This window comes from Rhipicephalus microplus, chromosome 3, assembly GCF_043290135.1.
Source record: "Rhipicephalus microplus isolate Deutch F79 chromosome 3, USDA_Rmic, whole genome shotgun sequence".
In the NCBI taxonomy this organism is placed as follows: domain Eukaryota; kingdom Metazoa; phylum Arthropoda; class Arachnida; order Ixodida; family Ixodidae; genus Rhipicephalus; species Rhipicephalus microplus.
Genome location: NC_134702.1, coordinates 164829969 through 164848317, shown reverse-complemented (window position 1 = coordinate 164848317; position 18349 = coordinate 164829969). Strand labels below are relative to the sequence as shown.

Below are 18349 nucleotides of genomic sequence, written 5' to 3'. Positions count from 1 at the left end.
AACATCGATTCAATGACTTTGTCAAACTTATTGACGGATCTTGGCCACGATCAACACGTCTTATTACTAGCATGTTTATGGAAACGAAAAGACTAGGAAGTTTTACTGTTATGGACTGCGACCAGTTTTAAACACTCCGAAAAAAGCGTGGGCAGTCTCGGCACCCACCTTCTGAATTGGGGCGATGATCTGAACAACTGAAAAAGGATGTCATGGCAGTCACGCAGTCAGTGCAAACCGACCTTCGAGTCGGCAGGATGGACGACTGGTTGGTGCATCTTCACAAATAAAGAAGGTTTATATGTCACTTCAAAATCAGCAAAACGTTACGAGGCGGAAGAAAATTATGCCGCATATGACTTCTATGTGATGATTATCACGTTTGGCCATGTCATTTACCTTCGTAAATTCACGTCACCTGACACCAAACTTGGTATATGTGGAGCTAGCGAAACGGCCGCAAGCGAGCTATGAGCGTAGCATGTAGTCATGTTTTACATGACGCGCATGTCATGATTATTAAGTTTGGATGTGTCATTAGCATTCACCATCCATTCATGTCACGTGACACCAAACTCGGTATATGGGTAACTAGCGAAACGGCTGCAAGCATGCTATGAACGTAGGATGTAGTCATGTTTTAAAAGCCACGCATACCATGACCATTATTTTTGGACGTGTCCTTCACCTTCATCGTCTGTTCACGTCACGCAATACAAAACTTGGTATATGTGGAGCTAGCGAAAGGATGGTGAGCGCACGTAGCGTTGATGCGTGCGCTCACCGCCGGGCGCAGCGACGCTACGGTAGCAAACTTTGAGCTGATGCTAGGTGCGACCAGCGTCAGTTGGCGAGGCCCGGCGGCATCCGGCGTGAAATGCATTCCGCTGCATTTAACGCCGAAGACCTTACCCAGACAGCACCAAGTCTGCCTGCCAGTCACATACCTTTGCCATCTATTCACATCCCGCAATACCAAATTTTGTGCATGTGAAGCTAGCGAAATGGCCGCGAGCGCAATATGAGTGTGGCATGTAAGCATGTAACACAACACGCATCTAATGATTATCACGTTTGCACCAGTCACATACCTTCGCCATGCATTCATGTCCCGTAACACCAAATTTGATATATATGGAGTAAGCGAAATTACTGCGAGTGTACCATGTGCGTAGCGCGTAGCCATTTTTATGACTTACATGACATGCGTATCATAAATTTGACGTAAGGGTGCGTCACTAGTGTTCGCCGTGCAGTGATGTCATACCATGGCAATATCGCAACATGTCATGTGAACGAAACCACCGCAAGGGCAGCAAAACCATAAAATGTAAATCATGACATTCATCAAATACATGTCATAGTAGTCATGTTATTACTAGTAATTACGCTCGCCATATAGTCATGTTATGCCATACCAAATTCGGTATTGATACCAATAATGAAGTGACCAGGAGAGCTTAAAGTCGTAGGCGGCTAGATAGATAGATAGGTAGATAGACAGACAGATAGATAGATAGATAGATAGATAGATAGATAGATAGATAGATAGATAGATAGATAGATAGATAGATAGATAGATAGATAGATAGATAGATAGATACCTTCAAAGTCGCAAAAGTTCGCTAAGAAATGCTTTGCATTTAAAAGTCACTCCTTGACCGCTGGAAATAGCCGATGTTCAATTTCAAGCTCCGAAAAAAGACTGCGTAACTGAATAGGGCCATCAAAGAACATTGTCAATTAAGCGCTATCTAAGCAGCAATAGTATGAAGTATGTAACTCTGTGGATGGTCAAGTGAGAGACGGAGGAAAATGAAATTTGCTCAACACCTCCTAAATGATACTTCTTACAAGTCTAATCAAAAGAACGCGATAGAAAAAAGTCCTTCATGAAGCGAAGCGGTAGGAACCCATGGGCCTCATCGCAGACAGTTTGGAAAACAGATATCTACAGGTTGTTATCATACGTCTGACAGGCAATCCTAAACACAAGGGCGAGCTCAACCTAACACTAGCGAAAAATTCAGCACCAGTGAAGACAGGGCCGTATTGCACAACCTAAATGGTCGGTCTACCTCTGGTTTGGACGGAACTTTTGACAGGTCTTTTAGGAACCTCGATGACGAGTCCGTAGAGCACATCACTGAAGAAATAAATCGAGTCTTGAAGCAGGGTCAGGCTACAGAGACCTGGAAATCTGCATTAGTCGTACTCATTCCAAACCCAGGAAAACCCTCGGGACTCACAAACCTTCAGCCCATCCCTACGACGCCATGCGTGGGATGGGTTGCAGGGCACGTTATTCACAAAAATATTTCAGACCATTGGGAGAGGGGGAGTTTATTTTTTTAAAACATGGTTGGCTTCCCTCCGGCTTTGTCGACATAGGATGCGATGGAGCTCATTAGGCGTGAAATAATCGACGATCCAACCAGAGACGTCCAGGCTATTCTGGGTTCGGATTTACCTTCGACAACATATCTCACGCACACATTCTGATTGCCATATCGGAGCTCAACTTGGGCACAGGTTTTCAGGGTTAAATAAGCTATCTTTTTTCAAGGGGCGGAAAGCGGTACATCGGAGACCTAACAACAGAGGCTTTGGATCTTGATCCTAGAGGCACACCGCAGAGAGCAGTTGTTCCACCGCTGATATATAACATGGCACTTAGAAGTCCCTTAAAAAATCAAAAAGCTTTTCCGAGAAATCTTTCATCATATCTGGAAAATACGGGACTAAAATGCTCCCATGGAAAGTTCGAGTTACTCCTTTAGAGACCGATCAGATGAGGACGCGAGCCCGGGGGAGAGAAGCCACTCGCAGAAGTCGACATATGGCTAACCACACGTGATGGAAACCTCATTTGCAAAGTCGAGTCCATACGCATGTTGGGCATGCTTATTGAATTCAATGAATTTAATGGGCTTACGCTAGATAGGAGTATCAAGAAAATGGAAACAGTCATCAGACTTATTAGTGGGCTGTTTAATAGACGTGGAGGCATGAAAGAACAACACTTGGTTCCTATTTTCTATGTCTTCCTCATAAGCCAAATCTGGTATGTACCAGCCATACGAACTGGCTCAACTTCTAATAAAAAAGGCCTAAGAGCCCCGTTCTAAAAAATTCAGCATATCTCAGAAAATTGACGTTATGCGAAGCATGCGATGGAAAAGTGACCAAGTTGCAATTTTTTTGAGCCACGCGTCATGAAATGGTGCTAATTACATCTACAAATGTTGCACGCACAGATATTTGACGAAGCATTGCAGATGTTTAAATAACCAGTTGTTTGCACTTGCACAACGATGTCCACTGGAACATGCGTATTAGCAACACCAGAAGCTGATATGAAGCGCTGATTCTCGCGAAGATGCTGGCTCTGGAATTTGCTACAGAAATTAACTTCAATGCTTGACATCCAACTACAATTGACAATAACCCGACATGATGGCAGTATTAAAGGAGTATATATGTGATGTTTATAAAAATTTGAAGGCAGCACAGCAACCACTACTAACGTTTCGCGAAGATTAGCGTCTATTTGAAAATAAGTTCCAAAAATTAGCGTTGCTCTATGGTAGAATACATGCTGAATGATTAGGTTCAATTCCTGCTGGGACCCTGAAACTTATGATTTCATTCGTCGGGGAAGGCCCGGCCGTCTAAACCTGCTGGTTTCTTTTAACAAAGTTTATTCCTCCTCTTTCTCGGGGGAGGGGGGGTCAACACTGCCTAAATATGGTTTTTCTTAACACTGACATTTATTCTATGCTTTCGTTGGATCTACGCTTACCTATATCAGATATTGCCTACTAAAGCTCTCACATAGAAATTGCCCATGTGTGTTCTCGTCGTTCCTGGGTAGATACTGTCGATCATCTGTGGGACAAACCCGCATACCAGTGGCACATACCCGCCCGTTCGTATGTGCCACTGTCTGGCGGGAATTGTTCGACGACGTACGCGACGGGATTTTGAGAGTATTCATGTCCTGACCATCGCGTCATATTCGTCAAATCATCTTACCCTCCCATGCTGATTTTGGTTCCCAAGTTAAAAGGGTTACTACGAGAGCACCCGAATGTAAGCGGCTACATAGATAGATAGATAGATAGATAGATAGATAGATAGATAGATAGATAGATAGATAGATAGATAGATAGATAGATAGATAGATAGATAGATGCGCTCAAGGTCACCGAAGTTCACCAAAAAATGCTTCGCATTAAAAAAAAGCATCAAAAGTGTTCTCAGTATTTCCATAAATGCTAGCACAGATCGCCTCTGTCAATTAGGTGCACACAATACGCTGTACGAAATCGTTGAAGCACAGGAACTCACGCAGCTGGCTCGACTATCCTGCTCTTTGGCAGGGAGAGGAATCTGAGACATTCTGGGCATCACTTTAGTGTTCACACTGGACAGAAGGCATCGAATCCCCAAGGAGCAGAGAGAAAATGTTTTCGTTGCACCAATCGCTCGCAATACGTACTCGCTGAACAATGAGAGAAGGCGTAGAGTGAGAGCGAATGCGATCCTGACGAAGATTAAGGATAATACACAATCTGTCTTCTTCGTAGATACGGCACAATGTGCACGTCGATGACAATATGCCGTGCTCGCAATAGATAACTGTCACAAACAACTGCAATATTCGTCTCGCCCGCGCGCTGCATCGTCCAAAGAAAAGCGCCTTTGTATTGGGAAGATGTCATCCGGCGACTAACGAACCAGCATGGTGCCGCCACATCTTCCCTACATCTGTGCCGAAAGGGGCGCACATGTGTTTCAGGAAAAAGGAATGACCTCCAGGGGGTACGGGTGCACGCGCACGCCCCGAAAAAATTTTGACTGTTTTGGAATCGGCAATTGACGTGCAACCAGCGAGAAGCGCGGTCGTCGGTGTCGCGAGGCTCGCGTAGGGGACGAGCATGGAGTGGCCCGCGTAACGGATTGAGACGGCTGCATTAGCGGGCACCCGCGTCGTCTACTAAATTGTCGAGATCTTCGGCGGCACCCGTCAACTCCCCTACGTGTAACAAGAGCTGGCCTGGTCCATATAAAGCTTTTATTGTGGTTTTTTTAAATGTTATTTATTATAGCCAGCTTTTAAATACTTGTGTTGTGCTCGCTGCGTCACATTTAGAAATTCAGAAACGCGAGCATGATATATCTTATGTAAATTTTCTTTGTATTTCCTTTAAGTTCATCCAGTTGTTATTTTATCAACATTCCGCGTAGTTGTGTTTTGTTTGCACCTGCTGTACTGTTTTATAGCATAGTTTTTTCTGTAAATGTTCTTTTTTATCGCCTGTTTGTGTTTTTCATCTGTTATTTTTGTAACCTTGCTATTGCCTCTGTTTTATTCAAATGCTTGTTTTTATTTAATCAAATGTCCGTGTCTGTTCTATAATTACGTCAGTCAGGCCCATAAATCACCACATTTGCAACCCCACATGGGTCGACCGATCTGCAAATTAATTTGAGATGTACCACTTCGAGGCCTTTCAGGGTTTGCAGGCTGAAGTGTAAAGTCGAAGCTTGCGAGTCTGCCGCCCGTCGATGCAAGATGAGTGGGGCCTCACCCGAAATGTGTGACAATAACCGAGGTCAAATTTTCTCATCGGCTTTCTTGTCTGGGACCACCACTTTTAAAGCGGGGCAACTTGCTATTGTGTTGGAACTCTTAGATGACAAGAAGACAAAAGTCTACTCAGATTCTACATCGGCAGTAACAACATTTGCCTCGGGCTTTTTAGTGAAAGAGGCACATGACATTCTTAAGAATAAAACCATCACTACGCACACGATCACTTGGTTCCCGACACACCTAGGTTAGAGTTTGGACTTGCTCACCAACCTGAACGACATCGCCCACTCCCAAGCGGGCGTACTAACTCTCCCCCGTGGGAGGAGAAACCTTGTTGCAGTGCAGGGTTCAAGGCTTCCGAGACATTTCTATCACAATAAAAAATTGGGAAAGCACTTCTATGTGGAAAGAAGAGTATTTCCTTCCCCCACGAAAATGCTCACGATACCACAGGCAATGCCCCTTAGGATGCTACAAACTAATTCTTACCCCAATCTCACTTTCACGCACTGTTTATTCCCAAGTGACTTCAACTAGCAGGGCTCTCGCTTCGAGGAAACATGCGATTTAGAGCCCATGCTTTGGCTGTGCCCCTCGTTAGGTCAGGGTAAGGACCTTACAGAGCAGGAAAAGAAATAGACTCTCAAGAGCTTGGAATATCAGCATCAACGTTGCGCTATCAAGAGAGCCTGCGATGTGGTAGCTAGGCTAGGTCTAATTGTCTCCACGTGAGAGCGACGCACGGTGTCGCCCTTAGAGGTGGCACTTCTCCGGATATTTAAATAAAATTCTTCATATTGTACCGTATCTGCAACCTTTCTATTCTAAATTTATTCTTGTACTGAAACTTCATACTGTTTTATAAAGCTACTCAATTCTTGGTGAATACGCCACAATTGGTGTGCGCCACAGCTAATAAAAGAACAAAATTAATAACTTGTTGGTTGCGAACTGATGTATTTCTTGGAGAGGAAGCTGTGTTCCGAAGCGGCACCGTATAATGCGGACTCAGAAGACGAGCGGGAGCACTATTTATGTCGTTCAGTAGTACAGGCTGATCGCAGCGATGGTTGATAAGTTTGATAAAACAGCCAATTGAGACTGCTCGTGACACCACTGCACGACGGTTTTTCGTTTCTTTGAGCCATGTACAGTTTTCGCAGTAAAAACCTACATAATAAACTTTCAATACGTTCAGAATAAGCCAAAAAAATGGCAGCATATCCATGGAGTGAATGATGGAGAGTGGGGCGAATCATCCATCCGTCCATTCGTTCTTGCTTCCGTCCATCCATGCGTGCGTCTGTGTGGCCGCCCGTGCGTCAATCCACCCGTCCTTGCGTGCGTCTGTTCGTGCGTACGCATGTCCATCTGTGCGTCCGTCCCTGCGTTCGTCCATACATCCGCCCCTGTGTCCGTCCATGCGGCCACCCGTCCATGTAGCCATCCGTGCCTGCGTCCATGCATCTGTCTGTGTGTCCGTTCGTCCATCTAGTCAACACTCCAAGTACCACCATCTGGCATCTTCTCATCATATAGTCCGCATATAGAAGCACCGCCATTCAGCGGACATTCCAAAGACTAAACGAGAGGTGGCACACGCACACTTTCTTACGGCTTGCGCTTCGTGTCTACTTCCCACCTTTAACCACCTGGAGTTCGTGGTATATAATAGTTCAGTATATTCATGGCACTGCGGCCCAACGCTCGCTAAACCTTTCTAAAACCAAGGAGATTAGCCCAGCGGGTATAACGTAGCAACCCTTTCTTGTCAGATAGTGCTAAAGGTATACATGCCAATAGCTGCTAAGGGGGAATGAGAGACAGGAGAATTCGGCTTTTAGTTAACGCGCACGTACGAATTTTTTATTGTTCAACAACGTACAGAAGAAATCTCCCACTGACACCACCTTGGAGGTCAAAATGTAAGACTGGTTACACAATAATACTATGACTAAGAGGGACGAACGGGTGCCTCTATAAGGAGCTTCACCCCCTAAAAGGTGACAACTGTATGAGGACCTCACATGCAGGTGAATGCAGCTTCTATGGAAGTTTTGGTTGACTGCACAAATAAAATGAAAAAAAAAACAAAGAATACTTGCAAGAACATACGTAGAGGTAATAGGAAACTTATTTCTAAACCAATTACGATTCAACAGCAGTTGAATTCAAAAAGCGACCTATAAGATTGTTGAAATAACATCATTAGAACGCTCTGAAAACTAAACAGCAGAGTACTTTATAAGGCAAAGAAGGAATGTTTTCAAATGCTTTTTAAAAAAGTTTATTGTAATATCTTAAGGTAAATGCTGACCAAGCTTCAAATAGAAATTCTTCAAAAATTGCAATATGCTTGCTTTTATTTCGACGTTCTGAGCTTTATTCATTGTTTTTTTATTATGATCGCAATCAATATTATATATATGCAAAGTATATCAGTTATTTATTTTATACTTTGTGTATATGCGAACGCACCACGCCAAAAGAATGCGATAGCGGCTTGCAATAAAATAGAACATAAGCGCGTTCTCTGCACATGTACTCGCCCTACATCGCTAGGTTTATCTTTTATTCCCATACTTCCTTTCATATACGACTTGTTAAAGCCAGCTGAGGTTCAGCAGGAAACCGAGGCTAACAGATTTTTTGCTGTCGCCGGAAATCGCGAGCCCTTTAAAAGAGCACTCACTAGAACAGTCACTGTCGGGTCGGCTTTGTTTGTTCTAGGTTCGTCGTTGCAAAGCAACTCTTTACCGCTCCATTCGCCATGCCCATCACCCTGTACAGCATCGTCGGCAGCCCACCTTGTGCCTTCGTCCGTACCCTGGCCAAGAAGCTCGGCGTAGAGCTCCAGCTCAAGAACCTCGATTTCTTAAAAAAGGAGCACCTCACAGCAGAATACCTTAAGGTTGGCAAGATGGTACCATCCTGTGGTAATTCAGAACAAACTACGTTGGTTATAGCCCCACATGTGCCTCTGGGGCTGAATTAACAAAACGTTTCTTTCTAAAGTGTGCTTATTGATTGACGCTTTGCTAGTGATATCACCGCGCGACGATTGGTTGGAACGTTTTGTCGTGAAGTTCTTTAGAGTGAAGTATTTGATGTAGACGGAACCTGCTCTTTAGTACGCTTGAATGAAGTGCAGTGCATAAGCACGTTATAAGCATCAGTATTTTGTTTTGAAAGATCATCTTACAGCGTAATGTGCTATGTCAGCATTTGCGTGTTATCGCAGTGCCGGACGTTCGGTATTCTAGGGCAAGCCTTTTAATTATAGCCATAAAACTTTGAAATATCTTTCTACACACAGAATACTAACGCTATTCAATTTCTCTCTAGAAAACTGCTGTGTTAATACTTTATTTCCAAAAAAGTTGATTATTGTCAAGCTGTATTTAAATCTCGTCCGCCTGGCGAGTACTGTGCTTACGGTGAAAGGCCGCCTTTCCGAATGTTGTATGATAGATGGCGGCCATGGAGATCTCGTTTTGGTGCACGCACAATACTATGCCTGTGTACTATGCAATTGTGACGCATGTGTGTTATTCAATATAAAACAGTCAATAGTGGCAATTTTCAGATCCTCCTAAATAGCTTGCGGAATAATTTTAACGTGGTTTGGGCGCGTAAAACAGGATATATTTAAAACCATACATTCTCGTTTTTTTTTTCAAACATCTAAGAGGTTTATCTCGCAATCGATTTTATTTTTTTCCTTTGAGGACACAATACACAAAAATTTCAGACGCACTATCAATGCCAGACACTGCGTACAAATGCTTGCTATGCGTATTCACGCTTAATTTGTATTAAAAAAAGTGGAGCTAGCCAACTTCCACGTTTAATTTCTAACGAGATAAAAGAGCGTTCACTGAGAATTATAGCGTTATGTTAATAAATAACAGGTCATATCCCTATTAAACCGTACGCTCACGCCTTGCATTGTAATGAGATTCTGGGTATTTTCTTCTTGACGATGATTGAATAATTGATGCGTTGGGTTTACCGTCCCGAAACCACCATGTGATTATGAGAGATGCCATAGTGGAGGACTCCGGGAAGGGTACTTTCTTTCAATTTGAAACTTACCCTGTACTTATCTTCTATAATACACTATTACCTGTTGTCCTAAAGAAAGAGGGAAAAATAACTTTCTTGGATGCAGTTATTTTGGGAACAGGTCCCCACCTAAATGGCAGGCAGAAGCTATTGTGTTTAAAAACCTATTGATAAAGATTGACCTGTAAAAATGACTGAATTAACCAGTACCAGTTGCAGTTTTGCTCGACATATTTCGGCTGAAATCTAACGCTAGAATAAAAAGTCCGACCGCAGAATGCGCTTCAGCTTACAACTCTATACATTTGAAAGTGTTGGCGCCCTTCATACAATTAGACCAACGATGCTTGTTTTAACAGATAAACCCGTTTCACAAGGTGCCTACGCTGGATGATTCAGGCTTTGTTGTTTACGAAAGGTAAGTATTCGTTCGAATACTTTTTCATTAGGACGGAAAACGTGCACAAATTGTAACTACCTAAGAGTTTTGAATTGCAGTGCATCAGAAGTATATTAAGAAAAATTTGAATAGTAGAGGCGGGTTTGAAAGGTATCCTAAACATCTGAAGTTCTTGTGCAGTTTAGTGGTCAGTGTTTCGGTTAGTGTTTGTTTTAATGCTGCAGCATCATGATGCGCCCTTTGGAAAGGCTCTTGGCTAAAGATAACGTACAGTGTGGCTAATGGAAATACGCTTGTATATTTTATTTCACGTGATTGTACCTTAAGTCAGGGAACGAGTCGCTTTTACCATTATGCGCATTTTTAAATCACTTTCATGATTTTCTATTCGGTATATTGAATAGTATCTTGATATCTGCACATGCGACGAGAGAAAAACAGATAAGATTGTTCGCCGAAAATAAAGCGCATTTATATTTATCAAGACGCCAATAAGGAAGCAGTGCAATAACTAACGTTAGAGAGAGAGCATGCACAGCACTTTCTAACCAGAAAGTTTTAAAACTCCGTCTGGTTAGTCTGTCAGGTATGACGACAGCACAAGTTGATATTGCAAGCTATGAGATTTATTCTAGTCAGATGTTAGAGAAAGGTCACGTACCTGACACGTGGGGAGCAGATGTACTTCACCGTGTTTATCTACCGGTTTACCTAAATGCAACGTTATTTTTGTATCTCAAGCATTAGTGGTTTTGTGGGCGATGAATCAGAAATTATACTGGTGTATATGCGCGATGTTTTATCGAAAGCTGACGGCTTATTCTCCCCCCTCCCCTCCCCTATTTACAATGTCACTGCTTAGACTGCAAATTTTGAGAGAGGAGAAACAGGAGGGAAGGGAAAGGCAGGCATGTTAACCAGTCTGGAACGACCGGTATGCTTCTCTACACTGGAGATAGGTATGAGGGAGTTTCAAAGATGCAAAGAAAGAGAGAGAGAGAGAGAGAGAGAGAGAGAGAGAGAGAGAGAGAGAGAGAGAGAGGAGGGCACGCCCACGCGTTGGGCTCACAACTTCCGATGACTTCAAGCATGCTGTTGCACACTAACTGATCAAAGTCCAAAAACACGCGGTTTTAGTCTACTGGCCTTCCACTGAATGATGGATGCTTCCTTGACTTCTCAGAAATGATGGCGATCTTTAGCCATAATTATACTTGAGCGATTCAAGTACTGCGCTTAAGGCGTCCAGTACTTTGAGAGCAATTCGAGCAGACGTTGTCCCCATGTCCAACAAAATCTCTCGGACGGCATCCATGAAAGAACGAAGCATAGATTTATGACTTTGCCATCTCTCTTATGTGTGTCATCAGTGGTTGGTGAAGACCTCTGAGAGGGCATTGTCTTCTGATGTTTTATGGTTGGCGAACGACTTCAAAGAACAGGCCATTCCTCTGTGGAGATATTTCTCTCCACAGTCTTCTTTGATTTTGTCGGTTCAGTTGCGGCTCGACCTGATGGTGCAGCAGTAGAGGTGGCGCTGTTGTTTGAAGATTACGCAGTGTTTGAGATTGAATGAGGTGGTACTTATTTATCTCTTTTTCTCTCTGATCCACTAGCACTGCCATAGCTTACTACTTGCTGCGTAAGTACGCCCCCAAGTCTGAACTGTATCCAGAATGTGTGAAGCACCGCACTCGCATCGACCAGGTTCTCGCCGCTGTTACGGCAACAATCCAACCACACAAGATGGCCTTTTTTGTGAGTACCCGTTTTGCTGCGCCCTTCTTGATCTTTGTCCATAGTTGGTCCTTTCTTTATTAACATTTTTATTCAAAAAGTTTTCGCGCTGTAGTTTTCGCGCTTAACAATTGGTGCCTTCGTTATTTTCTCGTTTCTGACACCTTGCTATCACAGTGAATGTTTTGTAACAGAGGAAATGCAGGACCACTTTTACTATGTACAAATAATGGACACTTCTTCATTGAGAAAAAATGCGAATGCTTTTCGATAGAAAATATAAAAATGTGCCAATGATAATGTGGTAGGTTCATTAAAAATAAATAAATCAGGGCGGCATACATTGTTAATTTGATCGAAAGAAATTCTGTTCAGTTGGGCGCGCGAAAACAGCGATCTTTTAAATGCTGTGATTTTAGCTAAGTGTAAAGCAGTTGGGTATGACATGAAACATGGCGAGGAATTAATAATGTAACGTCCTTGACTTCGTTTTGTGTAGCAGGGAAGAGATACAGTATCTAGAAGAAGCAGCTAAAAGAAGACTACAACAAAGAGATGAGACAGCGTGTGACAGTGCTTAACACCCTTGAAACCAGGCAGTTGTTTTGGTCAAATAACTAAAAATATTGCGCCCTTCTATCTATAATCAACAGCTATGCTCCCACTGATTTCTATTTCTTTTCTTGCTCGCGCTTAGAACGCCACTTCATGTCGTTTGGTAACCTGTCTTAAGCTGATTTTATTGTAAACATCTCTACTGTAGTGTTCATTGATAATTTCGTTGTGTGCCTATGCTCATTTTGAAGTGTATAAGCTCGCCTCCTGCGTTCATGCAAACATTTGGCTAATAGATGTGTGAGGCTGCACTCATAACGATGATTTAGGGACATCTGTCCGTAGCACCACCTCTCGATGGCCAAAGCGGTGGCCTGCCGTAACGTATTGGAAAACAGGCAAAGTGTATTATCTGATGAAAAAAAAAGGTGTTATCACAAACGACTTCCAGTTCTATACAGCAATGACTTATTGGAACAGCTTGACAAAGTTAGTGTCACACTTGGGAAGCCACGTACTCTACAGTGCAATACTGTAGTTTCATCCAAATGTACCATTGGGTTTAGCTACTTATAATCCGAAGCCATGTATGGTAACTAGCTTTTGTTGAGACAGACACACAGACAGACAAGGGACTTGTTTAGGTCCTGATAAGGCAAGCCAGTATAGAGGGCCTCTGGCTTGCTCTCGGCTAATCTCATGCCGGAGCCGGGAGGTCATGCCTCTTTGCTCTCTCACGATCCCTCTGAACGACCTTAAATTGGTCTTTCAGTTTGCAACCCGCGATGGCCTTCTACCAGTACCGTGATATAATTTTTGTCACGTACTTCCTATTCAGTTATGGCACGCAGTTATGGCAGTTATTCCTCCTGAGAGATGACACCATGTTCAAATGTCTCCAATTTCTGGGAATGTGGGAAGGTTTTCACTTCAACACTTTCCAATTTGTTGTAAGATGGGCAGAGTAAAGTGAAATTGAAATTATTTGCAGCGACCCCTTATGAATGAGAAGAGAAAGCCAACCAGCGAGGAAGTGGCTTCGTTTGAAGAAAATGTGCTCAAGGGATTCGAGAACCTCATTGGCGACGGGAAGTTCACTGTGGGCGACCAGTTCACACTGGCTGACATCTGCCTGTTTTCAAGCATGGTTGGAATATTCGAGGTAATCAAGATTTGACGCTTGCTTGTGTGCTCAATGAATGGCCCGGAGTAGGTGCCTAATTACTATGGCGTTACTTAAGTGAGCTTAATATTAGGTAATGTACACTCTATTTCGGCGGTAATTAAAAAATTGAGTGGTGAAACCAACTTACCTACTTTAAAGGGGCCTTGAAACACTTTTTCAAGTAATCATGTAATGAATACATTGAAAGAGCCTATTGCGTCACGAATTCAACTCCACAAAATTTTAAGAATCCGTCCAGTGCGAGTGGAGTTACAAAGGTATGTCGCATGCGGAAATTGTATTCTCTCTTCTCTTATCCCAATGAAAGCGCTAGAAGCTAAGCAGGAAGGGATGGCAGGGCCACAGAAAAATGTCAGGCACGCATCGTGATCTTGAGCAGTTTTTTTTTTCTGATTGGGATCGCGCACGCGCGCGTGGAGAAGTAGCGGCCTCTCGTGGTGATCTCTGTAACGAGCGAGCACGCCATGTTCAAGTCAGCCAATGGCAGAGAGATGGTCTTGCTACGCGTAATTTTTGGGTATGTAGCTTGATTTGTCGAAAGAAGAGAAATCAAGTTTTAGCGGACTATGATAATTTATTGTGAATATCAGGCCACGTGCTGTGCTATAATATATGGCTCGCGTGTTGTCGGGAGCCTCTACTACCAATTGGCAGCGTTTCCTGACCATGCGCAAGAAGTGTTCAAGGGCCCTTTTAATTTGGTTTTGCATCAGGGATTGAAACATGCTCCAAATTATTCCGTTACCCTGAAAAACGTCGAACATTATCATAATGCCGTTATCTTGGCACAGGAACTCACATCATTTTTAGGGGCGGAGCTTCTTAACGCGTGGGTCAGTTTCCATCTGTATGTATGCATGTATGTAGTAACCACCTCACAGCATATTCACGGAGTGAATAATGGTGAGTGGGGTGGAGCTTCGGAAGGTTTTATCGGCAAAGCGTGAATCATCTGCTGGCCGCGTCAGTCTGTCGTCTGTCTGTCAGACGCACAGACGACCGGACGGACGGAAGCTCAGATGTACGCAAGGGCGTATGTACAGACGGACGAACAAACAGATGGACGGACGTATTGATGCACGTAAGGACGAGCTTTGTGTAGATACAGGTTTGGGGGGGGGGGGAGACACGACATCAGAATTTAGTAATTAACACTTCGAGCTTTTTTCACTGGCTTCAGTGGGGTCACCATCGAAACTTGCAGTGATGTCTGAGTTCTTTTACTTCGTCGTTGTCTTGTGTGCGCTGTTCAATCAAGATGAACGCATAGCAACTCTTTCAAGCTTCCATTATTATGCACGAACATACACTGACATCAATGCAGTTCGTTTGTTTAAAAGAAGTCGCATTTCTGGTCTAGGGAATGGAAGTCTGGGGATATCAATCAGCACAATCTACGTACTTACAAACATGGAAGAAAAAATAGTGATCATAGATCTCAGCATGGTATTGCTACTTAAAATAACCATCACTTATAATTAACAATACCATAAAAATCATCCCTAAAAATTTTAGCTCTCACCTAATATTATTCATGAATCTAGTACGTATGATCCGCCCGACTCTCGACCGATCCCCCTGGGTGGGTAGGTGGCAATATTCTAATAAGCATCACCATCATCATTATCATCATCTATTCTCTTCTCTCCTCTAATGCGCTGCCATCATAACATTTGTGGCTTTCTTTACACAGCTGCATTACCGTAGTAGTGCCCATGTGTTATTGTGCAGGTAAAATATTTTGGCACACTGCATTTTAGGTGGTAAAAACTATATACCATGGGTCCCGAGATGCCCGCCAACAGCGGTAAGTGGTAGACATAAATAGCTTGCCGTTTCAATGTTGGAGGTATTCTTCGGCGGCTCAGTGGTTAACGCGTCACGTTCACGACGCGGAGGTCACACATTTTATTCCGCGCGCCAGGGTCTGTTTTTCTGGTATTTTTTTTCTAGCGTTTTCATATATATAAATACGTATGCATATACGGTGCATGACATCGACGCCCACGTCAACGTCGGCGGCGAAATCCAGCCGAGAGTGCCCATATAATTGAGATTGCAATAAAATTATGTTGGACTCAAAAAGCTCTCCTCCGTGTGATTACATGATCAGGCGTCCTGCATCTATTTGCAGTAGAATCGTATAGATCACTCTTCGGGCTCTAGGTGTTATAAAAATGATATACGTAGACTTGCACAGTTACATCAGCGGTCACATGGTCTTGAGCGGAATCTCTGCTCATGCTTCTTTTGATCAGAAAATGATAGCGACACAGTGCCTTCAAGAATAACGATATTCTGCTAGCCTGCTTAGGTAATGGTGGACGCGTTAAGCCTTCCTGTTGTTTCACCGTTCGATATGAATAGTTTTGTACCACAAACAAACGTTTCGTGCATTCTTCGATAAAACTGTTCCAAGATGTCCCTGATATAACCATTGGCACTTGCCCTAACTATGTATTTCCGTAAAAACTATTCTCCGTAGAATTCGCTAAGACTCGCCGATGTTCAGAAGAAATGCATGCGTAAAGTGTTTCTTTAAAGCTAGTTGAAGCCTTATCATCAGCAGATCTACTCTTTGATGTAACAAATCCGTGGACATGAGGCCATAGCGGCCCGGCAAACGTTTCATAGGGGCATGGCCTGCATATGAGTGCCTTCGTTCAAAAATATTTGATAGTTTGTTAATACATCGTCTGCACAGACATCACTGCTATCTAAAATCTAATTCGCGAGGCATCGCTTGAGGATATCATGCGTTGAAACAAATACGTGAAATAAGAGTTCGTATTTCGGTATCAGATTTCAGTCGTTCTGGGGATAAATATTGATGTGTTTCTCAAACCCTGAGCCAAAACCTCCTTTCTAGATGACGCATGTATGAGGTATGCGTAAGACCTTTTTACATAAAACGACGTAAGCCGGCATATTGCTTCACCTCACACTTTTTTCCCGTTACATTTTGCGCACGCTGTGTGCACAAATCACTCATGCACTAATTCACCGCTATCATTGAGCACTGCCACAGAGCGAAGGCTCTAAAAAATTAAACTGGCTCTTGTAATAATGAAAGAGCATGCGTGACAAAGACTTCACAAACTTCATTAGCATGGCAGTAAAATTGAGGGGCGTGTAGGCGGATTATTTTCGCGGCGGGGGAGAACTAGGAGAGTGCCTTGGGGTGCTCGTCTATTTCGCCCTGCGCCAGCAGAAGTGGGCAAATGCCACAGCGCATTGCCAAAGAAATTCTGAGGAGGGAGGGGGTATGGCTGGTATGCCACCCTCTGCTACCTACACATGGATAATGCAAACTTTAAGTATACAAGTGTGGAGTATCGGGTGATGTAACTAGTATACATCACAGCACGTGGAGAATTTCGCCATCGATAACTGCCCTGCTAGCTGGCTGTCTGGAAGCCAGGCAAGTAGGCAAATGATTTGTGAATAAACTACATTCGCTGACTTATTCTGTATAATTTAAAACATTTGTTTTAAGCTGCATGAAGGATAAACGTAGTTCAAATGGAGATGCATTGCCGGACAAATAGGCCGCTACTTTAGCGACACTGCATATTTAGCAAACATCTATCGAAAGCCCAATTTGTTTAATGAAAGCGTCGAAGTTACACATGTTTAGAAGGTACAGGGGAGGGGGGGGGGGCTTGCTTGGCATTCAACTTATTATCTACCAGATTTAGTACCAAATATTTGGTAAGATATTTAATGACTAGGCACATTTTAAGATTCAATTTCTGCAAAATAGGCATCACTTGACTGCTTACCGTGTTCAATCACAAAACTAAGAAATAATGAAATAAGAGACATAGGAACTCACAGGGTCTCTTATTGATTCGCTTCAGACGACACATAGGCAAAAGCCTTCTTTAATTTTTCACTTCTTGTAAATGTTGTGTGTTTGGCCTCACGGTACAGTGGCAGTTTTCATGAAAAGTAACAAGCGAGCGCACCACCTGCGCGATCCTACACCTCATTGCAGCGCGTTAAAGCGACAACTAGATCAACTGTAGCCTCCTTTCGTGCCTTATTGTGGCGAGCAAAACAAAAATTCTTTCTCGATGTGGAACTAGTGGCAGGATTGCAACGCCCTCTCTCTTAGAGGCCATTGCGCAAGAGACCTCCCAGGCTTCTTGCATATAATTAATTTTGACTGCACCAAACAAGAAAGTGTAACTTCGTTCCTAAAACTGTCATCTTATTTCAGATGGGGTTCATCGACAAGGCCAAGTATTCGAAGTTGTGCAGTTACTACGAGCGTGTTTTGCCCGAAATTACTGGTTACGATGACATCTATAAGCCAGTCCTCGCTGCCATGCAAGAGCACTGGCTTAAGGCGAAGTGAGCCACTATGCTTGAAAACCATGAGATTGCATTTTTTAGAAAGCCCACTTCAATAAAATTGATTGATGATTTGATTATTATGTTGGTTTTAACGTCCCCAAACCACAATATGATTATGAGAGATGCCGTAGTGGAGGAGTCCGGAAATTTCGACCACCAGGGGTTCCTTAACGCGCACCTAAATCTGAGCACACGGGCCGACAACATTTCCGCCTCCATTGGAAGTGCAGCCGCCGCAGCCGAGATTTGATCCCGCGACCTACGGGTCAGCAGCCGAGTACCTTAGCCACTACACCACCATGGTGGGGCACTGCAATAAAATATGAAACATGTTGTGCTTAGAAAGCAAATGGAAGTAGGATTAAGAATGATTATTTCTCGGCAAAAGTGCAGTTGAGTTGTATGTAAGGTGCTGTAAAGCTGTTGCTTGAGCTGGTTGATACATTCC

At 43.3% G+C, this 18349-nt stretch overlaps 1 protein-coding gene across 1 annotated transcript; it reads left to right on the top strand.

Annotated features, from left to right (window-relative positions):
• The first annotated feature begins 8255 nt into the window (after positions 1–8255).
• LOC142804000 (glutathione S-transferase 4-like) lies at positions 8256–17978 on the top strand. Its single transcript, XM_075890453.1, has 5 exons — positions 8256–8510; positions 10024–10082; positions 11681–11822; positions 13348–13518; positions 17765–17978. Exons 1-5 carry the CDS (start codon positions 8370–8372, stop codon positions 17900–17902), a joined length of 651 nt encoding a protein of 216 aa, XP_075746568.1. The 5' UTR covers positions 8256–8369; the 3' UTR covers positions 17903–17978.
• Positions 17979–18349: the final 371 nt, after the last annotated feature.